The sequence below is a fragment of the Thalassophryne amazonica genome, chromosome 7, assembly GCF_902500255.1.
Source record: "Thalassophryne amazonica chromosome 7, fThaAma1.1, whole genome shotgun sequence".
Classification (NCBI taxonomy): domain Eukaryota; kingdom Metazoa; phylum Chordata; class Actinopteri; order Batrachoidiformes; family Batrachoididae; genus Thalassophryne; species Thalassophryne amazonica.
Genome location: NC_047109.1, coordinates 3,900,037 through 3,927,763, shown reverse-complemented (window position 1 = coordinate 3,927,763; position 27,727 = coordinate 3,900,037). Strand labels below are relative to the sequence as shown.

General features: G+C 43.0%; 1 protein-coding gene across 1 annotated transcript in view; it reads left to right on the top strand.

Moving 5' to 3' along the window:
- Positions 1-27,727, top strand: part of iqgap3 (IQ motif containing GTPase activating protein 3) — a 164,401-nt gene that overhangs the window by 57,476 nt on the left and 79,198 nt on the right. The window contains 7 exon segments of the mRNA XM_034173734.1: positions 60-175; positions 345-508; positions 608-698; positions 10,634-10,801; positions 24,894-25,036; positions 25,117-25,287; positions 25,379-25,462. Of these exon segments, the coding sequence (XP_034029625.1) occupies positions 60-175; positions 345-508; positions 608-698; positions 10,634-10,801; positions 24,894-25,036; positions 25,117-25,287; positions 25,379-25,462 (937 nt within the window).

The window sequence follows — 27,727 nt, the reverse complement described above, 5'->3', positions numbered from 1 at the left end:
CTTCAGGATAATGTGTGGGTGTGGACCGGACCTGTGCTCATGCTCTGCTGTTCCTGCAGGTACTTCACGACACTGTGCCAGCTGAAGCAGCGGGCTGGCAGAGGCTTTCTGACCTGGAATCAGCTGCAGGAAGGAATCAACTCTGTGAACGCTTCAGTGCACGATGAGCACAACCGTACGTATACCGCCCAGCCTGCCCACTTAGCCTAACTGGTTTGCTTTGCATCCAAGTGTGATGCGAAGCTCGGCTCCAGCCTTGACCGTCCCGTGCTCTGGATCGTGTCCCGTGCTCTGGATCGTGTCCTGTCCTCCACACACACCTGTTGTTTTTTGTCATCCTTCAGAGGTCCTGGCTGTCAGGCTGATTAATGAGGCTCTGACCAGGGAAGACCCTCTGAAGACACTTGCTGCCCTTATGCTGCCCTCTAGTGGTCTAGAGGATGTCGTAGCAGCCAACACGTGCCGTTATCACGTTGTGCTGTGCCATGCCAGACAATGCAAAGTCAAGGTAATGGATCCAAACCTCTGAGAAAGACGTGATGTGTTTGTGTCAGGATGCTGAGCGGGATCAGAATCAATCTGCGGTTTCATGTGATCGTCTAACCAGGTGAGCCGAGACCTCGGTGCTGAGCTGTGGCTGGCTGAGATCCAGGAAGCAGTGAGGAGAGCCAATCAGCAGACACAGAAGACTCTCAAGTGTGAGTCACTGGCACATTTCCACTTTGCAAACGTCTGACCTCTGGGAGGTTTGTGATCAAATGTAATTTGTATGAAATCAGTTTGTCCTCATTCATTTTTTCCTGTGATTCCTGACAAAGATGTGTAAACTCATTCACACACAACAGCAGACAAAAACAGCCTGCACGACTTAAAGCAGACAGGAAAGAAAGAGGAAATCACACGGCGCCTCACTCTGGACTCTCAGATCATCACCCGTGTTACACACACGTCTGGCTCATGGACACTACGGCATGCAGCCAGGAATCCAACCCAGCGGCATGATGTGCCTGCTGACTAAGTCAAACTGACGGCACACACTGTGTGTGGCCTGGAATACCCACAGATGGGATACGGTGTGTTCAGGGACTTCACAGAACTATAACTTGGTCAGTTCAGTCAGATTGTGTTGTTATGTTCTTGGATCCTGATGCTCACTTTTTGATCCTGATCACCCACCATTGATCCATATTTGTCCTTGGTACCACTTTGGTACTACTTACAGTAGAATATGACCTACACAAAAATGTATGCTGGCCATCCATGTTGGCAGCTGTATGCATGTAGGGGTCAATGAAGAATTACACAGGGGTCAAAATTTAAAAAATGCTCCAGTCATAATGAAAACTACACCACATTATGATATGGCTGCGACGCTACGCAGCCATACGCTATTATGGTAAACAAGTAATAATTGTGGATTAATTGCTGTTTGTCTGTGGAATGTGAGTGTGGAAATCTCGTTGTAATGACAATGATATAAGCCTGCCCATCCATCCATCCATCCATCCATATTACGCTTTAGTCAGGCCTTTAAAATACTCATACTTTAGTGGACTCTTGCTGCAATATGTTGTCAGTGGTTGAGATAGTTGCAGTTGTGCAAAATAAAACAAAACATTACTCCAGGTATGTTTTTGACGAGAATATAACATCATAATTTTGTTACAAGCTCAAACCTTGATGTTGTGTGATAAGTAAGGATTAAACAACGAGAAGCCGTGCATTATATGGTTTGAATGCTTGACGCGGAGTCTAAAACACACGATGCAGGAGCGGAGTGGTGTTACTCCGCGAAGTGCATTCAAACCGTATAATGCACGGCTTCTCGTTGTTTAATCTGCTTTTACCATGGTCCACACAGTGAGCTAACACACACCAAATATTTATTTAAGGTTAACTTTTTTCGTGTTCTCTTCTTCTTCCCGTCTTCAATCTTGTCCAGTTCGTCTGATGTTCAATCTTTATGCCGTTGCTTTTGCTGTTTTTCTTGTTTGCTCTCCTCCTCTTTCCATTCCTCAAATGTTTTATTTTATCCAAAAATATTAAAATTCACTTAGAAATCCATGTTTTATTGCGTTTGTCATTCACCTGTCAAAACACAGCTGATTTGCACCAACTGATTTCTGCGTTGCCATGGTGACAACCAGAGCAGAGTGATTATAACAGTGACTTAACTCGCTGAACTACGTGTGCATATACACGAAAATAATGCACGCCAGTTAGACATGGAATTCTCACTGACTGTGGTATCAAGGTCTTTTAATAATAACTCACGTAAAGAAATAATGGCAAAACTCACATGTAAGTAAAAAAAACAAACAATTAATCAAAAAAAAAATTCAACCAAATAATCATTAGTCACAGCCTAGTTTGTTTAGGCGTGAGAGCATTTACCGATTAAATGTGAATAAGCCAGTTTTGAGTTTCTCAGTGCACATGCGTTTTCAACACAGGTGACAGTGTTACTTTGTGCACAGCAGAACAACGCTGTCAGTTGCTTTTGGCCCTAATTTTGTATTTTATTGACTGTACTTTCAGCGCACACAGCACCCATTTGGTGCATTTACCGGGTTAGAACAGATCAAAATACTACAGAAGACAGAGTTTTTACTTGACAGTTTGAAGTGAGTTTTCTTTGTTTCAGAGGACTTCATACTGATTAAAATTCACCAGAATACACAAAATTTGACTTGCTCTTTTCAAAAATTTCTGGAGGAGCACCCCCAGACCCCCCATAATCAATCAATCAATCAATTTTTTTATATAGCGCCAAATCACAACAAACAGTTGCCCCAAGGCGCTTTATATTGTAAGGCAAGGCCATACAATAATTATGTAAAACCCCAACGGTCAAAACGACCCCCTGTGAGCAAGCACTTGGCTACAGTGGGAAGGAAAAACTCCCTTTAAAGGAAGAAACCTCCAGCAGACCAGGCGCAGGGAGGGGCAGTCTTCTGCTGGGACTGGTTGGGGCTGAGGGAGAGAACCGGGAAAAAAGACATGCTGTGGAGGGGAGCAGAGATTGATCACTAATGATTAAAAGCAGAGTGGTGCATACAGAGCAAAAAAGAGAAAGAAACAGTGCATCATGGGAACCCCCCAGCAGTCTAAGTCTATAGCAGCATAACTAAGGGATGGTTCAGGGTCACCTGATCCAGCCCTAACTATAAGCTTTAGCAAAAAAGGAAAGTTTTAAGCCTAATCTTAAAGTAGAGAGGGTGTCTGTCTCCCTAATCTGAATTGGGAGCTGGTTCCACAGGAGAGGGAGCCTGAAAGCTGAAGGCTCTGCCTCCCATTCTACTCTTACAAACCATTGGAACTACAAGTAAGCCTGCAGTCTGAGAGCGAAGCACTCTATTGGGGTGATATGGTACTACGAGGTCCCTAAGATAAGATGGGACCTGATTATTCAAACCTTATAAGTAAGAAGAAGAATTTTAAATTCTATTCTAGAATTAACAGGAAGCCAATGAAGAGAGGCCAATATGGGTGAGATATGCTCTCTCCTTCTAGTCCCCGTCAGTACTCTAGCTGCAGCATTTTGAATTAACTGAAGGCTTTTCAGGGAACTTTTAGGACAACCTGATAATAATGAATTACAATAGTCCAGCCTAGAGGAAATAAATGCATGAATTAGTTTTTCAGCATCACTCTGAGACAAGACCTTTCTGATTTAGAGATATTGCGTAAATGCAAAAAATCAGTCCTACATATTTGTTTAATATGCGCTTTGAATGACATATCCTGATCAAAAATGACTCCAAGATTCTCACAGTATTACTAGAGGTCAGGGTAATGCCATCCACAGTAAGGATCTGGTTAGACACCATGTTTCTAAGATTTGTGGGGCCAAGTACAATAACTTCAGTTTTATCTGAGTTTAAAAGCAGGAAATACAATCCTGCAGTTTAGCTAATTGGTGTGTGTCCTCTGGCTTCATGGATAGATAAAGCTGGGTATCATCTGCGTAACAATGAAAATTTAAGCAATGCTGTCTAATAATACTGCCTAAGCGAAGCATGTATAAAGTGAATAAAATTGGTCCTAGCACAGAACCTTGTGGAACTCCATAATTAACTTTAGTCTGTGAAGAAGATTCCCCATTTACATGAACAAATTGTAATCTATTAGACAAATATGATTCAAACCACCGCAGCGCAGTGCCTTTAATACCTATGGCATGCTCTAATCTCTGTAATAAATTTTATGGTCAACAGTATCAAAAGCAAGCACTGAGGTCTAACAGAACAAGCACAGAGATGAGTCCACTGTCCGAGGCCATAAGAAGATCATTTGTAACCTTCACTAATGCTGTTTCTGTACTATGATGAATTCTAAAACCTGACTGAAACTCTTCAAATAGACCATTCCTCTGCAGATGATCAGTTAGCTGTTTTACAAACTACCCTTTCAAGAATTTTTGGAGAAAAGGAAGGTTGGAGATTGGCCTATAATTAGCTAAGATAGCTGGGTCAAGTGATGGCTTTTAAGTAATGGTTTAATTACTGCCACCTTAAAAGCCTGTGGTACATAGCCAACTAACAAAGATAGATTGATCATATTTAAGATCGAAGCATTAAATAATGGTAGGGCTTCCTTGAGCAGCCTGGTAGGAATGGGGTCTAATAAACATGTTGATGGTTTGGATGAAGTAACTAATGAAAATAACTCAGACAGAACAATCGGAGAGAAAGAGTCTAACCAATACCGGCATCACTGAAGCAGCCAAAGATAACGATACGTCTTTGGGATGGTTATGAGTAATTTTTTCTCTAATAGTTTCACTGTAGCCAGTTTCAGCACTGGCTACAGTGCTGAAAAGAAACCTGGGGTTGTTCTTATTTTCTTCAATTAGTGATGAGTAGAAAGATGTCCTAGCTTTACGGAGGGCTTTTTTATAGAGCAACAGACTCTTTTTCCAGGCTAAGTGAAGATCTTCTAAATTAGTGAGACGCCATTTCCTCTCCAACTTACGGGTTATCTGCTTTAAGCTACGAGTTTGTGAGTTATACCACGGAGTCAGGCACTTCTGATTTTAAGCTCTCTTTTTTAGAGGAGCTACAGCATCCAAAGTTGTCTTCAATGAGGATGTAAAACTATTGACGAGATACTCTATCTCCCTTACAGAGTTTAGGTAGCTACTCTGCACTGTGTTAGTATATGGCATTAGAGAACATAAAGAAGGAATCATATCCTTAATAATAATAATCAATACTTTGTTTTTACTTGACAGGTTGAAGTGAGTTTTCTTAGTTTCAGAGGACTTCATACTCATTAAAATTCACCAGAATACACAAAATTTGACTTGCTCTTTTCAAAAATTTCTGGAGGAGCACCCCCAGACCCCCCATAATCAATACTGTGTTTTTACTTGACAGTTTGAAGTGAGTTTTCTTTGTTTCAGAGGACTTCATACTCATTAAAATTCACCAGAATACACAAAATTTGACTTGCTTTTTTCAAAAATTTCTGGGGGGAGCACCTCCAGACCCCCCATAATCAAGACTCCACCCCGCCCCCACCGCCCTTTTATGTACCTTTATGTTCAGGTTTTGCATTCTTTTTATGCTTTTCTCTCTCTCTCCTTAGAGGCTATTTAGAATAGGTTTGTATACTGTATAATGTGTTTATTGTATTTATTGAGGAAAAAAGAGTGTGTGCCCCCACTACACCACATTTTAGGGAATTGCTGGCATTTATTTTTGCCAGGAAAAAATTTCAGTCAGATGAAAATTTATTGCTTTAACCCATGATGTACGCCATTAATATCTAAACAGCATCTGATAAAACACACAGATTGAAAGCTTACAGCTAATGACCGGACCACCTGTCAGCAAGTTCTTCATGGGCGTGAAGCGAACAAGTCGGACTACGAGCCGTCAGCAGCTTTCGGGCAGTACTGTAAACAAATTATTAACTTCACTTGCTCTGGCTGTTAATAATCCTTTGTCTGATCATAGAGTCTGAAAAGGTGTAGTTTGGACTGTTTGTCACTGGATGTTATGGGGTCAGGTGACAGAGGTCAATTTCAGTTCATACAGGGGTCAATGTTAAAATTGTTCCAATTTTGGTAAAACGTGTTGCAATTATTGGTTGAGTTAATAGGGTTTTTAAAAAAAACACCATCTGTCATGCTTAGTAATGTTATGGGGTAAAATAGGACCCATCATATAATCCAGTGGAGGTCGACCTTGTTTGACCTTTACTATGGACACCAAACACTCAACACAATCAGAACTATAACATTTATTCATCCAATTAAATCAACAAATAATTTCCATCACTTTTTGCCAAAATTTGATCATCTTGACTTTTGACCCCTGTACAAACTGAAATTGATCTTCACCCTATCTTTTTTTTTTTTTTTTTTTTTTTGCTTTTTTACCTCCATAACATTCAGTCACAGATAGTCCAAACTATCCCTTTCTTGGGATACATTTTTCAATATGATTGTAGGATTTTTAAATGTTGACCTCTGTGTAATCATTCAGTTTATTTTATGGCTATAGCACCAAATCACTTCCATGCTGCTTCAAGACGCTTCACACGAGTAAGGCCTAACCTTACCAACCCTTCATTGTCTCCTACCTGCATACAGCTACTACCCTGGATGGCCACATGGTCCGCTGAGGCTGGACTAAGTGTCGTTTAGTCCCCTGAAGTAGCACTGATTAGGTCCAAATTGACTACTGGCTGATGACACTCAGTTTTATATGCAGATAATCTCACCTAAAGCAGGACTTTAGAGGGGTGTGTCTTGGTGGAAAAACAGAGTGTTTTGTATTTCTTACTGTTAAATTCAGACGAGGCTGAGGTGAAGGTCATTGTTCCTGGGAGATGGTGGCCACTTTATTCAGCTAACGTTATAATTTGATGCATGTGTCATTCATAGTAATAATGCAAAAAACAAAACATGGTTCCACATGTCTTCCTGAGTGTGATCCAGCTCTCTTGTCCCTCTGTGCTTCCAACCCCAGTGACTGGAGGAGACCAACAGTCCTGCATTGAGGGCTGTGCTCGCTGAGGCCCTCTTAAGTTTAGCCTGTTTATTACACCTGGTTCTGCCTCCACAAACTGACCCCAAGTGTCGGTCCAGACAAAAAGCCTGAAGACAAAACCGTTCCACTGCTCTGTGCAGTGGTGGGCACAGCTAACCAAAACGTTAGCTTCGATAACCGTTAAACCGCTAACTGAAAAGCTAACTTTTATAATCTAAAACGATAAACCCCTAAAAATTTAGCGGAAGTTACAGATAAAAGCTGAACCGATAACTGTCAGTATTGACTTCAGTACACTGGTAGCTACTGACATAACGACAAGTCAGTGCTTCTGTGTCAGATCAGCCTTCTCTCAGTAAAAGAGACCTGGTGACCAGAGAGACAGGAAGGGAGAGGAAAATAAATGATCACTTATTTTCCACACCATACAGATCTGCCGGCGTATTACTGGAGTCAAACACAGGCAGACAGTTATGTACAGAAGCGTATTGTATTCACTGGATTAAAAAAAATTTGACTGCTTACGCTGCCATATTTTGACTTATGGTTTAAATTTGTTTTAAAAAAAATTTTAACTTTGAAAACTATAATATACAACTATAATATAAACACTGCCATCTACTTTCCAGTAGATGGCAGTGTTCATGGCAGTGTGAATTTGCCACACATTCGCAAAAAGTGATGATGAATCACTTAACAGAATTTTCAGCTTTCAAATTGCCCTTTTTTCACAAATTAAAAAAAAAAAGACATATTTACAAATACAGATTTATTTGTAAAACCCACTGTACGTTTTAGTAATGTGTGTTATACCGACCAAGCAACCACTGATGTCAGGAGACTAATGTTCCCATAATGCAGTACTTCTCAAATGATTTCTGTTACGCCCCCCGGAATAAGAAAACATCCCTCCCCCCCAGTCTCCACCATGACTATAAATAATATAAGTTGTCCATAAAATTGTTATAAGTTCACTTCTGCATAACATTGTATCCTTATTAACATTAAAGAAAACAAAAAAGAAAGAAATTTAGATCAACTTACAATAAAGAATCACTTTATTAATGTTTTTTGTCTGTAACAGAAAAAAATTTAAAGTGCATCACTTTGCTTGAAATTAACAAAACATAATCCTTATTTAATGTATAAACATTTTTTGACCAACTGCCATTTGATACTGAAAAATGAAATTATACAAAATCAATAATAATAAATAATTTCAAATTGATCAGAACACTAACTCAGGAGCACAATATATAAAATACTTTATAAAATAATTTGTGCTGATTTTTTTTTTTAATGATTATTTTTTGTGATCGTGTTTATTTTTGCAGCACTTGCATCATCCAGCATGACAGAGACCATGTCTACTGCTGCTCAGCTCCTCTGCTATGGTGTTTTTTGTTTTTTTTTGTTTTTTTGCACTGAGCAGTTTGGTACACCACCTTATATGATGCTAACGGTGCTCACTGGTTTACTGAAGCGACATTCACAAAGCGGGATGGTTGCTGGCAATATTCGGCACGTTTTCGTTGGAATAAACCTCAAGCGGCTTATCGGTGTGATTGGGTGACGCCTAATTTATTTGGCTTCATGCTGTCCACTGCCAACATTTTAAGACACACGGTCTTGCCTCGTCTTCCACCACAGTCACAGTGAAGCCAAGTAGTACATACACCTCGTCATATTTCCTTGTCTTAGCTTTCGAGTGGGGGGAAAAACCCTACATAGAGCTGCCATTATTCCATTATTCCATAATGGAATTATTCCATTATGGAATTGTTATTCCATTATTCTAGAGTCCTCAATAGTCCCTGTGCAAACTCTGACAATGAGAGCACCACTGCCACCTACTGTAGTGGCTGTACATTTCCACTTTATTTTAGTACAGGGGAAAAAAGCATGTTCCCCGCAGTCACACGCACCCCCCTGGCATCGCACTGCACCTCCTCCAGGGGGGGCGCACCCCACTATTTGAGGACTGCCATAATGCATTGCAGCATGTGTGTCTAGTGCATTACTTTAAAACTAAAACAAATATCTGATATTTTTACTTTGTAATATGACAGGCGTGATGTTAATTCCTATAACCTGTCCGTAAGTAGTTTGTTTAAAATTTTAACCGTAAGTCAAAACTGTCTGCCTGTGCAAGACTCCAGTGAAATGCCAGCAGGTGTGTATGGTATGAAGAGAAATTCTTTTTTTTTTTTTCCCCCTCCCTCTTTCTTTCTCTTTGGTAGTCAGCTCTCCTCTGCTGTCAGAGGATTGAGTTCTACCACTCATAGATGTCTGTCTGCTACAAAACATGTAACAGGCAGGCACTAACATCTTTAATTTCAGACTTTACAACTGTTTTTTACCTGTTAAGCTTTATTCACTATGCCTGCAAAAATATGTTAGTGGTCTAAAAGTTATCAGAACTAAATTTATTGGAAGCTAATTGGTCCGCTGATGGTTTTCAAAGTTATCTGAAAAGCTAATCTGCTAAGAAAAACGTTAGCGACAATAATTAGTGGTTAGCGGATTAGCGGAACTGTGCCCACCACTGGTTCTGTGCTTGCTGCGCCCTGTGCTCTATTCCAAGCTCGATTATTTATTTATTGTAAAGCTGCCTGGTAACTCACTTGCTGTTTACGCCTTCTGTTCTAATTACCACAGAGATGCTTATTTCTGTTTTGCATATTTGACAATTTTTTTTTATTTATTTATTGTTTTTTTTTTACATGACTGTTGTTTGTTTGGCCAAAGCAGTTGGCCCACCCACCATGCCGGTGTCACCAACCAAACTGTTCCCCTCTAAATATCGGTCTGCCCTGCCATCACTGCGCATGCGTTATTTCGGACCATCAGCAGCATCATTTCTGAGCATCAGCAGCCATCCACTGATTATCACCTCGTTTCTGCTTCAACCTGCCTCCAGTCATCATCTGTCTCAATGACAGATATCTGAAGCTTTTCTACAACAATCATTTCCACATAAATTCAGCATTATTTCAGAATAAAAGACGGGGAAATGATCAGAGCGCCGTAGCAGGTCAGACTCAGACGAGCTGCTGTGGTCCAAAATGATGCATGTGCAGTGAAGGCAGGGAAGACCAGTTTTTAGAGGGGACCGTTCGGTCTGCGACACATGTCTGCTTGAGGTATCTACCACAGAAAACACCTGAGGGAGTTCTTCCTAACCGCTGCTGCCTACGTGCTAGCTAAGGGTGGGGATGGTGAGGTTAGCCTTTAAATGGTAAATGGACGGCATTTATATAGCACTTTTCCATCTGCATCAGACGCTCAAAGTGCTTTACAATAATGCCTCACATTCACCCCGATGTCAGGGTGCTGCCATACAAGGCGCCCACTACACACCGGGAGCAACAGGGGATTAAAGACCTTGCCCAAGGGCCCTTAGTGATTTTCTAGTCAGGCGAGGATTTGAACCGAGGATCTTCTGATCTCCAGCCCACCGCCTTAACCACTAGACCATCACCTCACCCATCACCCCCCCTTTAGCCTTGCGAAGCGTCTTGGGGAGCCTTAAGTTGTGATTTGGTGCTGTATAAATAAATTGAGTTGAAGTCGGTGGATTGTTTTGTGTGCGACGCCGTCCACTAATGAATGTGTACTGACGTTTGTGGTTGCAGTGTGTCTGGCTGTGGCGGCAGTCAATCAGGCGGTGAAGGAGAACAGGCCCAAGCAGACTCTGCGGGTCCTCTCTCTACCAGAGATGGCGCTGCAGAGCGTCATTGCTGATCATGCTGAAGAGTATCAGAAGAAGTTAAGTCTCCTGCTCCAAGAGAAGATGCTCACAGGTAGAATTACTCCGAAAGCCTGCTAATTCAGAGACGCACCAAAGCTAATGTGCGTAATGTGGCCAGCACTGTGTAAGAGTCTCACCTGCCACACCGCTTTTCTCCTGAAATAATCTGATTCAGATGAAAAAATCAGGATTGTCACCTCAGGCAGAAACCAGGAGAGTGTAACTGTCCTCTGTTCAAATCAAGAACCAAAAGTGTTTCAGAGCAGGAGATCTTTGCTGTGCAAAGCGAAAGATAAATACTCTTACTTTGCCTGGTGAATAAATCAAACACAGCGGGTCAGAGCACTGCTTCACTGCTTCAAAGCACACCCGCTGCAGGGTCTGTAATCAGTGTAGAGAAATGATCATTTTCCCAACAGACCCTCAAAAACAACGGTCTCTCTGAAGGACCGATAAGGGAATCATTACGCAGAAATGCTCTTTATGTCGGTGAATGGAATCATTTCTTAACAATTCTCTAAAAGAACTGGTTCCCGATACCCAAACCTAGTCCTTCCTAAAAACACCAACTGCAGATCAGAGAGGATGAGAAGCAGGAAACTCCAGCAAAGCTTTCAAAGTTGATTTTGAAAAGAAGCTTGCTCATGGCCTGCAGAGGCGCTGTTGTACAGAACCGCTGTGAAACATACAGAAATTAAGGGATAGTTTCTTTTTTTACCCCCTCAGGACTTCTTTCACTCAGTCTTGGGCAAACGGGCATTCCATTCAGGTGTTTTAGTTTTGCGGTGGGGTGTGGATCAGCTCTAACAGTTTAAATTCTAGTTTACCTGTATTTATATACAGATTTTTTATTTTTTCTAGACTTCATTCCCAGGTAAGTGTGATGAAAACTGAAACTATATTTGAAAAAAATCCTCTTTCTGGAAAAAAAAAAAAAAAAATCAGTCACCAAAAAATGTTCCAAAAAGGTAGGTGTGTGTGTGTGTGTGTGTGCATTTTTTTTTTTTAACATTTGCAGGGGTAGTGTGGAAGGTCCCCAGTAGAGAGATGCATTGGGATTGGGTCCCACAGAACCCAATACAAATCTAGCGGGAGTAGACAGTCAGAACTTCTAGACACGGCAGGAATAGACATAACAAGGTGATGCAGTCAACAAAGGTGAATAGTGTAAAGCAGGAGTGCCCAAGTTCGGTCCTCGAGATCTACCTTCCTGACACTCTTAGTTGTCTCCCTGCTGAATCCAATGAAAGGCTCAAAAGCCTGCTAATGAGTCTTTCATTGGATTCAGGTGTGAGGTACACGGTCTGCTGCCTTCCACCCACTGAATCAGTGCAAAGGTCATTGCTATTGGTCTTTTTTGCGCTCAGTGCTCTGTCTGTGCGCCCTCTACCGCAGTAACCAGTAACCTGGTCTCGGTGCTCTGTCTGTGCGCCCTGCGCCGCAGTAACCAGTAACCTGGTCTCGGTGCTCTGTCTGTGCGCCCTGCGCCGCAGTAACCAGTAACCTGGTCTCGGTGCTCTGTCTGTGCGCCCTGCGCAGCAGTAACCAGTAACCGGTCTCGGTGCTCTGTCTGTGCGCCCTGCGCAGCAGTAACCAGTAACCTGGTCTCGGTGCTCTGTCTGTGCGCCCTGCGCCGCAGTAACCAGTAACCTGGTCTCGGTGCTCTGTCTGTGCGCCCTGCGCCGCAGTAACCAGTAACCTGGTCTCGGTGCTCTGTCTGTGCGCCCTGCGCAGCAGTAACCAGTAACCTGGTCTCGGTGCTCTGTCTGTGCGCCCTGCGCCGCAGTAACCAGTAACCTGGTCTCGGTGCTCTGTCTGTGCGCCCTGCGCCGCAGTAACCAGTAACCTGGTCTCGGTGCTCTGTCTGTGCGCCCTGCGCCGCAGTAACCAGTAACCTGGTCTCGGTGCTCTGTCTGTGCGCCCTGCGCCGCAGTAACCAGTAACCTGGTCTCGGTGCTCTGTCTGTGCGCCCTGCGCCGCAGTAACCAGTAACCTGGTCTCGGTGCTCTGTCTGTGCGCCCTGCACCGCAGTAACCAGTAACCTGGTCTCGGTGCTCTGTCTGTGCGCCCTGCACCGCAGTAACCAGTAACCTGGTCTCGGTGCTCTGTCTGTGCGCCCTGCACCGCAGTAACCAGCAACCTGGTCTCGGTGCTCTGTCTGGCTCTACTACAGGCAGCATAAACCAGACTGTGCCGTCAACCACCAGTAACCTGGTCTGAAGCCCCATGCCAAGGTTTGTTTTTGTTTTGTTTGCCCCCAGTTTATGGTGTACAGTATTTACATACACCTTGGCCATGTGTGCTCGTGATTTGTGCCATCTTTCTGCACACAATAAAGCCAAAAGTCCAGTAAATACCAAGTTGCACTTCACCTATCAAAGGCTATGACTTGACAATCTGATTGGTTTATTTCAACTCTCAAAACACGCCCATATTTTCCAGGATAAGTCACATTGGTCCAGAGATGCCTCTTTAAGAAGAGGAGAAAAAATCATGTATAAGTTGCCTAAGTCTCATTTTATCACTTCATGCGAGAAGAAGGAAGAAGGATTCAGTCGCTGTGTTAACTTATAATGTGCGCACTGTGTAAAGGAGCACAGCTAACAAGCTAATTAATGTCACTATAAGGGAACAAAATGTGAGTAAACTGCTTTCAGCCACTGAACAGACGATCATATGTGAGAGGAATGTACAACAAAATTTAAACTCCTTTTTAAAGTACACTTATAATATCAACTTGGCATTAATTTTCTTCTTGTTAAAGAGCTGTCATTGTACTTTAAAATAAGTCCAAATTAGGTTTCTTCCAAATACTGAGGGGAAAAAAAAAGTCCATCTTCATTCAAAAGTGGGGTCTTCCAGTAAAAAAACATGTTATGGTATTTCTTCAGTACAAAGGATGTCTTTTTTTTTTCTCTCTCTCTCTCTTTCTTTTGTGATCTTATTCTGGTGGTTCCAAAGTCTCTTTCCTGAAGAAAGGCATCTTGGGACAGATTTTACATCACATCTTATAAGCCCACGGTGTGGCGAGGGGAGCAGTCACCCCGTCACATCCCCCTCTCACGCCGGCTGAAGGCATGGCCCGGCGGGCCACCTTGTGGGTGGCCCCCTCCCTCTGGATGGGCTTCTCTCGTGAATCTTTCCAGCTACGGACCCGTCAGGACCCAGTTTTGTGATCAGAGGGCAGACAGAACTCAGTCAACTGTTTGGGACTTTTCCTCTTCCTCCTCTAACTGGATTATCAAACAGGTTTTTTTGAGCCACGTGTCCCTTGTGGATTACTTTCTATGTGGAACATTTCCCACAGAGACAGAATAAGTATTTAAATCAGCTCACAGCTGATTTCTCTGTTTACTGTTCACGTTGTTGCTCTGCTGTGGAAATGAACGTCTCTTTATTGCGCTGTAATGATGTGTGCACACACATACATGAACGCCTGTTCCTGTGCATTTTTACCGTGCACTTCTTTCTGCCATTAGACATTCTTTGCTATTTGTAAAGACATTTATTCATATATATTTGCTTGAAGTGAGCGTGACTGCTAACTGTATTTTATCTGGAGCTGACGTGAAGATAAGCTAAAAACAGTAAAGCCGTCACCATCGCCAGCACGTGACCCGACTTGGAGGAGTGCTGAAAGTAGTCAAGGGCTTTTAAGAAGTTTCCACCAGTTTTTTTTTTTTTTTTTTTTTTTTTTTTGAAAAAGCAGTTTAATGGTGCCTTTCTTAGTCCAAGTGTAAAGAAAATTTGTGGTCATGAATTGTGATTTTTCTGTATGTAAGTTGCAGAACCTCTCATAGTAAAAAAACAAAAAAAACAAAAAAAACCAACAACAGGCCTCAGGGCCTATACAGGACTCACGTCTTGTTGAGGTTTGATCAGTGAGCACATCTGAAAACGTTAAAATCTGCTCGTCCAATAGCAGCCTGGAAATGCAGGAAACCGCTGTTAATCCTTTAATAGTCACATGATGGGGAAATTCCCATTGTTACAGCAGCACAGGGACAGTCACAGAACAACAGTGCATGAACTGAATTTGCTGGTTGTAAATGACTTTAGGTTGATAAACACTGCAATATGTCAGTTAGAACATAATATTTGTCCATCTGTGAAGAATCAGGTCAATTGTAAGTTTCATCGGATTTAATCTGTGTGTGGTTTCTGCAAAATACAGATAAAATAAATAACAAAATAAAACAAATGTATAATCTCTCATTATGCTGTGGTATATTAGCAACAGCAATTAGTATTTGAATCTATAATGCAGTTTATAAGTAATCAAAGTAATAATGTTATTCCATGTATTTAAATTGCTTCAGTACACAGAAATAGATCTTCCCATTTGATAACTTACTTGCTAATGCACGCACAGACAGACATTCTTGTTGTGAAAGTGTAGGTACACGGACCCAGAACAGGGGGCGCAAATGAACGGACAATGGAGGAAGTCAAATCACAAAGCTTTACTGTTGTGAACACGCACAACAAACACAACAGATTACAATTATAGCAGTAAGCCGAATTCCAAGGGTGTCGTGTGGGCAGGCTCGACGATAGGAGACGTCTGTCCGAGTCGAACCGGAACCATCCGATTTCCTCTGCCACCGAACCCCGGGAATACTGGAGCCGCCAAGTCCCGAACTCCCAGGTGGCCACTGCCTCCGCTCGTCGGATCCGGTACTGCTGGCAAGGAACAGAAACAGTCAGGTGTGGGTGCGGCCGCACCCAGCAACACACAGGGTGGAAACACCACCTCCACCTCTACTCAAAAACAGCACTGTAGGATTGGAATGTGAGTACTTATCCAACCACGTCCAATACGGTCTTCAGCTGACCTAAGCACAAGCAACAAAGTATTACTTCTCTGAATAACACAACTGGCTGAGTTCGTTACCTCCTTAGTAGAGCGATATCTCGGCAATGAGGTGGAGATGCCGTCCTGCTGATATACCTCCCTGGTGATTGATATCAGCTGTCTCAGGTGATGGGTGACAGCTGTCACCCTGGCTACTCCTGTGAGGCGGCAGCGCCCTCCGATGTCTGGAGCCCGCACTCCAGGCAGGGCGCCCTCTGGTGGTGGTGGGCCAGCAGTACCTCCTCTTCAGCGGCCCACACAACAATTCTGCTGAGTTTTCTGAGGAGAAACAGTAACACTGGACCACTTCTTCTTCACTTTACTAACGTGGGTCCTAGAGGAGTTATTTTAGGTTGCCGGGAACATGCCTGAACAGAATTCACCACTAGGGGGCGCATAGGCACAACAAACAGAATAAACTGGCCGTTTTAACAGCTGCCCCCCAAATCTATGGAAGTCGATTTGCGTCCATTTAAGCCAGTTGAGGATCTTCTTCCTCACGAGGAAAGGTAGGCAACTTGATAAGGCGAGCGAAAGGTCTAACATAGGTTTTGTCCTTAACTTGAACTTCTGCAGCATGAACCTTGTTATCACTTCCCTGTAAGATGGTCTTGACAGTCCCAACCAGCCACAATGCTCTCGGAGATTGTGGCTCTACCAACATGACCACAGTTCCCAACTTAAGATCATCCGTATCCTCTATCTACTTGTGACGCGTCTGCAGAGCAGGTAGATAGTTCTGCGTGAAACATCTCCAAAACTGATCACTTAGGATCTGACTGTGTCTCCACCGTTTTTTGCTGAGGAGATCAGATTCAGGGTACACTACTTGTGACAAAGCTGAGTCATGCCGCCCCATTAAGAGAGTGTTCGGAGTAATGGGGTCTGGGTCCGCCACATCAGAGGATGCATAACCTAGAGGTTTGGAATTCAAGATTCCCTCTATCTCTACTAACACTGTCCTCAGTACTTCTTCAGAGACAACTTGGACTCCCAGGATGGTGCGTAGAGCAGATTTGACTGATCTTATCTCCCTTTCCTGTGCTCCTCCAAAATGTGGGGCTTTAGGAGGGTTAAAGTGGAAATCAGTCTGCTGGGAGGCCAACTTTGTTTTTAGTGGAGGGACTAGTTCACCAAAGGCTTGCTCTAGTTCAGCATTACCTCCCTTAAAATTAGTCCCCTGGTCAGAAAAACTTTGTGAGGTTTGCCTCCTCTGGCTATCAGCCGGTGCATGGACATCAAGAAGGCATCACTGTCAAGGCTGCAGATGTGGTCAATGTACACAGCTCTTGTTGTCAAGCATTTATACAGAATGCCTCAACGTTTTTCAACTCTTCTGCCCACCTTGACCTCTAGGGGGCCAAAACAATCCATCCCAGTGGAGTAGAATGCTGGATGGAGCAGTCTGAGGTGGGTTGGAGGTAAATCTGCCATTTTTGGGACCTCTGGCTTTGCTCTCCATTTCTGGCATTCTGCACACCCATGCTGGAACTTGTAGATCACTTGTCGGCCTTTCAGAATCCAATAACGCCTGCTGGATCAAGTACAATCTGATGAAGAGTATCAAGACTCAGGTCACAGTGGCAGTGATGACCACCAACTTGTAGCAGTTCATTTTCTTCGTCCCACTCGGTGATAGCTTCAGCAGCTGACTATCAGATCGCCCAGGTTTCCCAGCCTTTAGGTGCTCTACTTCAATGGGGAAACTGTCACTTTGTGCCCATTTAAAAAGAATTAGTTCAGCCTGCCTGAATTCTTCTGCTGAAGGGCTGTAGTCCTCATTTGCCACCCCATGAAGGCTACGGGCGGTGGTTTCCAGCAGGTCTTGGAAATGGTTGAACTGCTGCAGATCAGGTAGAGGTGTGACTGTGGTGTCTGAAATCTGGCCACAGAATACAGATTTTCGCATCTCTGCAGTAGTGTAGCTCATCGTGTTTTCAGGTTTGACTGGCCACTGTGGATGCAGTCTCAGAAATTCTGGTCCTTGACTCCAGTGGATATTCTCTTTAAGGTAAGTTAAAGTCTTTCCTCGCATGATGTCATCTGCAGGTTTATTCTGGGAGTCAGCATAGCGCCAGGAGTTTGGATGGGTGAGCTCCTGTATTTCAGAAACACCTTGTACTTACAGGACTCAGACTGCAACCACGTAAGAACTGTTGTAGAGTCGGTCCAGTAGATGTCCTCCTGGATTTTGACAGTGAGCTCCCTTTTCAGAACTGCAACAAGCTGAGCTCCACTGAGAGCAGCACAGAACTCTAATCTGGGCATGGAGAGCTTTGGGTGCTGCTAGAAAGGACACCTGAACACTCTTTTCATCAGAACTGGAACATAGGTAAGCTACCGATCCATAAGCTTGCTCTGAAGCATCGCTGAAGATGTGAACTGTTCTGCTGCAGGTGAACGGGTTGATCTTGGAGTTAGTGTAACATTGTGGAATGGAGATTTCAGTGAGTTGTGAGAGCTCATTCTGCCAGGTATTCCATGGTTTAATTAAGTCCTCTGGCAAATTAGGGTCATCCCACTCTTGCCCTTTCATCCAAAGTTTCTGCACTAATACCTTGGCTCTTGTGATGTACGGGCTGATGAATCCCAATGGGTCAAATTGACTGGCGAGCACTTTGTATATGACTCTCATGGTCGGTTGCTCTCTGATTGATAGGGCTGGCTTGTAGCTCAGCGTATCAGAACGGCAATGCCACATCAACCCTAAGGCCAACTCTTGGGGGTCATGGCTGCTTTGGGTCAGCCATAATTTGGTGCTGTCTGAAGTGCATTCAGGTGGTAGGTGACTGATCACCTAAATATGTCCACATAAAAACAACGTTCAACTGCTATGCGTGTGTCTTCCTTAGACTGACTGGGATTTTTCACATGAGTTTGTCGAGTAATCATTGCGCAGCAGGGGCTTGAGGTTGTTCCAAATGGTAGTACTAACCACTGGTAGACTGCAGGAGGCTCCGCCAGAGAAACCTCAGGTACGGCAGGTCCTCCGGTAAGAGACGTACCTGGTGAAACATACCTTTCACATCACTACTAATGGCAACTGCATTCTCTCTGAATTGCAACAAAACTAAAAGAGTTGAGCCGAGTGTAGGGCCAGGAAGTAGATGTTTGTTTAATGGTAATCCTTTGCAGTTGAATGAACAAATCAAATCAACTTTATTTATAAAGCTCTTTAAAAAAAAACAGCTACAGCTGAAACAAAGTGCTGTATACGAGGGGACATAAAAAGCAACAAACCACAAATACAAACCACAAGTACAAATAACAAAAAACAAGCCCAAAAAATTAACATTGAAACAAGTAAAATCAGTTAAAACAACCAAAACAGATTGAGATCTCATTCCGGGTTAAAAGCCAGTGCATAAACGTGGGTTTTAAGATTGGTTTTAAAAACAGAAAGAGAAGAGGCCTGCCTGATGTGGAGCGGTAGATAGTTCCACATCTTTGGAGCCACAACAGAAAAAGCTCGGTCCCCTCTAAGCATACGCTTGCACCTTGGCACAATTACAGACAATACGATTCTTTGCATTGTGGGTAACCATGTGGTGGGGGATGTACCATCCTGGACTTGCATTGGCTTCAGCAGGTGAAATCCTCTTCACATATCCCGAGTCAAGAAGCTTGTGTATTTCAGCTTTGTAGGCTTCAGTTCTGACAGAATCATTTGCTAGTCATTTCTCTGTACCCCGTAGGTGGGGGAATACAGCCTCTTTTGGCGCCTCAAGCTGAGGTAAGTTCTTTTTCCACAACAAGGGTGTTGCATACCTTTTGACGCCCTCCACTTCTACCCACAATGTTTTCTCCTCCAGTGTCTTGAGTGCTTCAGAGTCCACCCGTGACCTTGTAACAACCTTCTCACTCAGGTACGGCAAAATGTCCAACTGCCATAAACGTTCAACGTGAATAAAGCGGACAGCTTGTGGCAGGGGGATGGGTGTGAATAAGCACTGTGCAGTAGGAAGGGAATGCTTTAAAAACTTTGACGGTCCAGCCCATTGGTGTCTTTACAGCTGCAGGACCATCTGGAGGCCCCCGACAAACTGGCTCTGGTAGAAGGGTAAGGTGTGGATGGTTGGACCCTATCAGTAGCAGTGGCTGTGCATGTTCTATAGTAGGGATTGGGAGGTCTTTGAGGTACTGATATTTTCTCTTGAGGTCTGCTCCTGGGTAGGTATGACTTCCCAATGCTAGCTCCTTAGCAGTAAAGGCGTGCTGGATCTTGTACTCCTGATTAGGGTGAAGAGCAGAAGAAAGTGAAAATGACACAGAGGCACCATGAACAATACAGATGTCTTGCTGTACAGTACGTAAGTGTAAGTCCTCTGGGCTTCCGTGGAGGCCTAGTGCCCGTGCTGCTTCATGAAGTAGGATGGTACGCTTGGATCCATCGTCAAGCACAGCATAGGTGTCAACAGATGCGTCTCCATGTCTCAGGACGACTCGAATAACTTTAAGAAGCTCTTTGTTGCTAGTCATGTACAATGTCTTAGTAGTAGAATTGCAGGGGTGCTTTCTGCAGCAACAGGACCACTGGATGCAGGAGTAGAGTCATGATTTGTGTTTACCTCATGTAAGATCTCGAGATGTCTCCCTTTGCATTTTTTACACTTAGCCTTTAAGGTACATTGTGATGATAAATGGTCTCGTCCACATTTCCAACATTTCTTGTTTGAACGAATCCAGTTGTCTATTTGCTCCTTTGAGAGGATTTTGAAGTTGCATTGGTTAAAGAAATGCTGTGTTGTGTTGCAGAAGGGGCAGAATCTAATTGGTTCTCTTGTGCTCTCCTGAACTTCCCGGTTGAATGATTGCCTGTCCGTTTGTTTCTGTTCACTCCCATGAAGTACAAAGGTGCCTTTGAGTCTGAATACTCGTCCCTGTTCTTTTCTGGTGATAGGGCGCTCTTTGTTGGTACCTCCATCTGTAAATGGACCTGTCCTTCAGCTTGGTAGTACGGTGCACTGTAATGATGATACCTTGAAGATTCATGATGGGGGTGACCTGAATATTCATGTTAGTAACTTTAATCCGCACAAAAGTGAATCACGACTCATATTCAGGGATGAAAGTGGTGAAAAACAAAAAAAGCTGAAACCCAAAATTACCCCCCAACACCACCTGCCCAAAAATGTTTGAATGTTGGGTGAGGAAAAAAAAATACAACTTTCCTTATTCAAATTCATTCCAGTAGTATTCTGCTCTTACTTGGATGCAGCAGTTTTCTAGTTTGGCAGATAGTTATGGAGGAAATCACTGAAGAAATTAATAAACTGAAAATATGGTTTGACCGAAACAAACTGTCATTAAACTTAAATAAGACAGGGATGAAATGGAGGTGTAAGAGTCACTAGGTGTTCACAGGAAACATTTATTTCTGTATGTATTTATTTATTTATGTTAGTTGCTATTATATATTTTCTGTTGTGTTTCTAATCAGGTTCTTTTTGTCTCTTTCTCTAAAATTGTATATAATAATCATTAGATTATTAATATAGAAGCAAAAATAAATTTAAGGAATATTACAATTTGAAAACAAATGCACCCGAACGTGATGACGGCTGCAATTGCTAAATGCTAACTTTTAACATTGAAAATGCCATAGATATGCTAACATGTTAGCATCGCTCCCGTTTTTAAGTTATAAAATACATCTATCAACTGTTTCAGAAGACCATAACAGGTCGGTTTAACATAGAAAAGGTAAATAATACTCACAGACGTCTGCTCTTTAGGGTTTTAACAGGGGGAAATTAAGCGAAAGAAAGAAATAAACGAAGCAATCGACCGAAGCATTGCTTCAATCTGCGAACCACGCTTCGATTGGTTCAAGGTTCAAAGCAAAGCCGCACTGCAGAAAAGTTGATTAAGGACCCGCTGCAGGGTCTGTAATCAATGTAGAGAAATTATCATTTTCTGACAAACACCTGCCAAAACAACGGCCACTCTGAAGGACCGATAACAGAATCGTTAAGCACAAAGCTTATTGATGTCAGTGGATCGAATCATTTCTTAACGATAATCGAAAGGAACCGGTTCTCGATACCCATCCCTAGTCCCGATCCAATCACATGATCGGAAATCGGGCCCGATCACGTGGTTTCAGACTTGATCAAAATCGGACGTTGCATCCCGATCAGGAATCTGATATAGATCTTATCCTCATTATTTTGATCAGCACTATTTCAAGCTCATTATTGCAGATTAATGGGTCTTTCACGCGTCAGAGGCGTCAAGAATCGGTGTAAAAAGCATTATTTTCAATGAGACGCGTTGCTTTTTAGAGGTGTCAGCGTCGCGTCAAAAGCTGAGCTAAAGCGACGCTTCTGACTGGAGCGTGCATTGCCGCTTGTCGGCAGGCTGACTCGGTCAAAGTTCAACCCAATTTTTATTTTTTATTGAACAAAAGAAAAAACAAGTTCAACCCAATCCAACTTTCGACGCTCTGAGCTGTGACGTAGCTTCGTGCTGTCCAATACGAATGACGCGTCGGGCCAAAACACCGAAGACTAGTGGCAGAAACCACTGATCTGTACAAAACAGATCGGTGCAGAAACCACTGATCTGCTCATTTATAGAGCAGTTTTCTGAAGAAAAATCCTTGGAAATGTTTTTTGTTGTTTGTTACCTCAAAATTTCTGATTACTGTTTACAAAAGTTTAGAACACTTGTAATTAAATTTGTTAAATCAATAAATGGTTCTTTAGAAACCTTTCATCTGTAAATTAAAACCACCTGTTATTTCAGATTAGATAATTTCTTGTTTCTTTGTTTTACACAATGAGGAAGACCGAGTCGAAATGCGTCTGTGCTCCTGATCGTGTTGCCTTGCCGTGAGTCATTAAAACCTTTATTAAGAAGGACACTTGAGTGTTGCTGGCTTTATTTTTATATTGACTTGATTTTTGAGCCATGCACCTCCACTCCTGGTCCCTGTGAGTGCTCGTTTTTCCTCTGCTATAATTTCTTGTTTAACATAAGGAACGGACATTTAGTTTTAGACAAATAAAATAACATGGAAATTTGTACATTTTTTAAGTCTGATAGGCTATTACTTGATTCAAGCTACCTCAAGTAGAAGTGCACTGTTTAAGTGATCAATAATAAAATAAGGTGATTAAAATGAAAATATTGTATATTTAGCATTTGTCATTGTTCATTCAGTTTTTTTAAAGTATTGGCTCAGGACTCGGTATCGGCAGATACTCAAAATCAGATGACTCAGAATCGGATCGGGGCCAAAAAACCTGATCAGGACATCCCTGGTTATCATATCTAGTAGTCTCTTGTTGACGGTGTTGATTCAGAGACTCATACTGACGACCTGGAGACTTGTGATGGCGGCGTGGACTCTGAGACTCATGCTGACTGCCTGGAGACTTCTGGCGGCGACGTGGACTCTGAGACTCATACTGACAATGTAGAGACTTCCTTCAGATCCTTCTTACATACTGTAGGGGGACTGTTGTCTACTTCTCCTCCAGTTGCTATGCAGGGAGAAACCCTATCCTCAGGTGGCTGATCTGCTGGAGAGGATAGTCCATTTACTGACTGTACCTCCTCATGCGTCTCCTCTTCTTCCTCATTACTTTCAACTCTGACCTCATAGTCTTTTAGGTAAGGTGGAGGATGTGTTGAGCGATGAGGTCTGGCTGATTCATCTTGAGTGATCTGCAGTATTTTATCATCCGGCTCAAAGGACCATGAACTGAATTTGCTGGTTGTAAATTACTTTAGGTTGACGAACACTGCAGTATGTCAATTAGAACATAATATTTGTCCATCTGTGAAGAATCAGGTCAATTGTAAGTTTCATCGGATTTAATCTGTGTGTGGTTTCTGCAAAATACAGATAAAATAACTGAATAACTAACAAAATAAAACAAACGTATAATCTCTCATTATGCTGTGGTATATTAGCAACAGCAATTAGCATTTGAATCTGTAATGCAGTTTACAAGTAATCAAAGTAATAATGTTATACCATATATTGAAATTGCTTCAATACACAGAAATACATGTTCACATTTGATAACTTACTTTCTAATGCACGTACAGACAGACATTCTGCTGAGTTTTCTGAGGAGAAACAGTAACACTGGACCACTTCTTCTTCACTTTACTAACGTGGGTCCTTGAGGAGTTATTTTAGGTGGCCAGGAACATGCCTGAACAGAATACGCCACTAGGGGGCGCATAAACACAACAAATGGAATAAACTGGCCGTTTTAACAGTGCACGTATTCTTTCTTTATTTTAAACTGTCATGCGTGTGGCTTCTCTTCATTGTGTCTCCAGGTGTGGCGCTGCTGAGGAACGTGTTTTATGTCAAAGTGCTGCCCTGCATTCACATCACGCTCACACTGATCATCTCTGCGTGTTCTTCTGCTGTCGTTCTCTTTCTTGCTGGTATTGCCGTGTCCATTGAGCCTTCAGGTCTCTGCTGCATGATTCTGTTTGGTTTTGAAAGATGGTGGAAATTAATTTAATACAAGTAAACACATAATGTCTAGCCTTTTTTTTCCCATATACCTTTGAGAAAACTGGAGTTGAAGAAGCTGTAGAATTGGTGATGGAACAGTCAAAAGTTGCCATGTGCAGTTTCTCCAGTCACAGCCAAAGAAACCTGTAACTCCTTCAGAGATGTCTTGGTGATTTCCCTCACCAATCTCCTTGCGTGGCCGCTCAGTTTTGAGAAGTGCCTCCTGCAGACAGATTTGCAGTACTGCTTGTATTCCTGAATGACTGATTTGAAATGTTTATCCCCTAAAGAAAACTGTCCTGTCTATCGGCCGCGGGAGCTGTTGGTGCCCGTGCTTATCTTCAGGTTCTGTGAGGCCATGACTCCCCCTGGACAGGATGCTCTCCTGACACGTTACTTCCCCAACAGTGGAACAGAGACACTGAACACTAGTGGCACCACTAGTCTCCAGTGGAACAGAGACGCTGAACAGCTGAACAGAGATGATGCAGATGGACTTGTCTAAGGACACAGATGGGTAGCATGAGCTCGGGTCTAAATATAGGCAGGTCAGCTCCTGATCCACTTGGCTAATTGCTATATGTAGCAGTGATTAAAAATGGGCTCTGAAGGAGGAACTGCGCACAAAAATGTCTTCGTCCTAAATACTGAATATGATGTTTTTGGTTAGAAGATGAAAGTGAGGATCTGGATTCTTTAACTCAACTGCCAACATGACAAAATTGTCCAAATACTTATGGGTCTGTGATGTTTCATTCGTATTAATGTGACTTATCCGTTCTGGTGCACCTGCTCACTGTTTCTTAGGAGACAACAGGAGTCCGTGGGTTCGAGTCCGACTGGACGATGGGGTGAGTTACTTCTTCCACCTGAGCAGGCTGGAGGGCAGCTGGGACAAACCGCAATCTTTCATCCACAACAGTGTGTTCCTGGACTACTGTGAGATCCAGGTCAGAGGTCAAGGTTCATCGAGAGACCGCCCCTTTTACGATGCCATATGACACACAGTGTGATGTGGCTCCCCCTGCAGGCGGTGGTTGACAGTGTGTCAGACTCGTACAGTCGCAGTGTTCTGTGGCGGCGCAGCGAAGCCCTCGTCATTCGCCTTCAGGCTTGCTGTCGAGGTTTCTTGGTCAGAAGGAATCTAGAGGCTCAACGGCGTTTTCTGCGCATCCACACGCCTGCTGCCATCATCATCCAGGTGAGGTCTGCGCCCCCAGGGGACACATGCTCACAGTGTGTCCGATCAGTGAGCGCATAGTGCAAGTTATGTACATGTTGTGTGTCTGCAGTCACATTGGAGGAGGTTTGTCCAGCAGAGGGTGTACAGACGCCGGCTGCAGTTTCTGTACCAGAACTGGAGATCAGTGCTGAAGGTGAGAACTGTAAATGTAGATTAGATTAGATGGGACTTTTTTAATCCCTTGGGAAGACTCCCTCAGGGAAATTCAGGTTCCAGCAGCGTTGTATAGCAGCACACAGGGTAAGAAACACACAGAGTATTAAAAGTGGGGAAAAAAACTATTTGCAAATATAAATACCAGACATACTGATCAGTACTGGTTTACTGGCTCCTACTGTTGCTCTCCTTCCTGTCCTCTGTCTTCCTGTTACTCCTCCTCCCTTGAGTGAGGAGTTGTACAGTCTGATAGTCTGAGGGACAAAGGACTTTTTCAGTCTGCTGGTCCTGCACTTGGGAAGGAGCAGTCTGTGGCTGAAGAGGCTCCTCTGGTTACTGCTGATGGTGTGCAGAGGCTGACTGGCATCGTCCATAGGGATGGGTATCGAGAACTGGTTCCTTTCGGGTATCGTTAAGAAATGATTCGATCCACCGACATCAATAAGCTTTTTGCTTAACAATTCTGTTAGCTTGGGACTCCGACGAGAGCAGTCGCATCTCTTCCACTCTCCCTTATCTCTCTGCTTTTAACCTTCAAGTCCCTACTTCACCAGACTTGTGAATTCCTCAAAACTATATTGGATTCTGGATCTATTGGACTACTATTGGATTAACCATGGAATTGATCAGCTGGTCTCTGAACGCTATTGACACGATTTTTTCTACAAGAAGGTCAGGACCGAGGGATCCTACCTGCCCACTTGGAACGTATCCTGCGGGCTATGTCCTCAACTCCTGGAGTTCCTGGCGTGTGGCATGCTTGGCGCCTTTCTCTGTGGAGGACGTCGAGGACCTATTCATTTTTGGTCTTATGGTAGCAGGGCTGGTACTTTTTGGCTTATGTGCTCCCCTGATCTACCGGAAAATTGGCAAGACGGCGGCATCAAGAACCACGGCCCCTCGCTTCTCCGTCATGATTAACGAGGTCGGCAAGGCAGTGCATTCTCAGACTGCGTTGACTCTTGAACTCACATGCAAATTGGATGACACCTTGGAGCTGATGCGTGCCTTGCAGTTGAAGCTGAAGGTTTCGGAGGCCAGTAAATATTCTTAATTCAAAATTAGGAATATTCTTAATTCATAATTGGGATTTGGCTGAGTGAGTGGAACTGTAAAAAGTGTTTTTCACTGCTTGGCTGCAACACTACAGGCATCAAGGTCAATTGCCCACTGTTTTTCCTCCAGAGGAATTTATCCAGGCTCTGGTGAGATTATTTGGCTCCATTCTTATCTCAACCCACAAGGACAATAAACTGACAGACTTACACATGGACTGAAGCATGCTCCAGCCTCTCCTCTTATCGCTCTTCCTGCCCCTCCCTCCCTGCAGCAGGCCTCGTCCTCTCAAGCTGGCCTAGTTGCAGCGGCTACAAACACACTCACATCGCCTCAATTGGGAAACGGACTGTTTCAAGTTTAGTGCACATAAACAATGTCAAATGTATATGTGTTGTCCTAATTCTGATGTGTGCCATTATTACGGTAAACAAGTAATAATTGTAGATCAATTGCTGTTGTATGTGGAATGTGTGTGCGGACATCTCGTTGTAATGACAATGATAATAAAAGCTGTCTGTCTGTCTGTCTGTCTGTTATCGGTCCTTCAGAGTGACCGTTGTTTTTGGGGATGTTTGTCAGGAAAATGATCATTTCTCTACATTGATTACAGACCCTGCAGCAGGTCCGTAATCAAGTTTTCTGCAGCGCGGCTTTGCTTTGAACCTTGAACCAATTGAAGCAGTGGTTCGCAGATTGAAGCAATGTTGCTTCGTTTATTCTTTCTTTCTTTCGCTTAATTTTCCCCGCTAAAACCCCAAAGAGCATACGTCTGTGAGTATTATTTACCTTTTCTATGTTAAACCGACCTGTTATGGTCTTCTGAAACAGTTGATAGATGTATTTTATAACAAAAACGGGACCGATGCTAACATGTTAGCATGTCTTTGGCGTTTTCAATGTTAAAAGTTAGCATTTAGCAGTTGCAGCTGTCATCACGTTCGGGTGCATTTGTTTTCAAATTGTAATATTTCTTAAATTTATTTTTGTTTATATATTAATAATCTAATGATTATTATATACAATATATACTTACTATATACAATTTTAGAGAAAGAGACAAAAAGAACCTGAATAGAAACACAACAGAAAATATAAAACCAACTAACAATGAAAATAAATAGATATAGAAATAAATAAGTGTTTCCTGTGAACACCTAGTGACTCTTACACCTCCATTTCATCC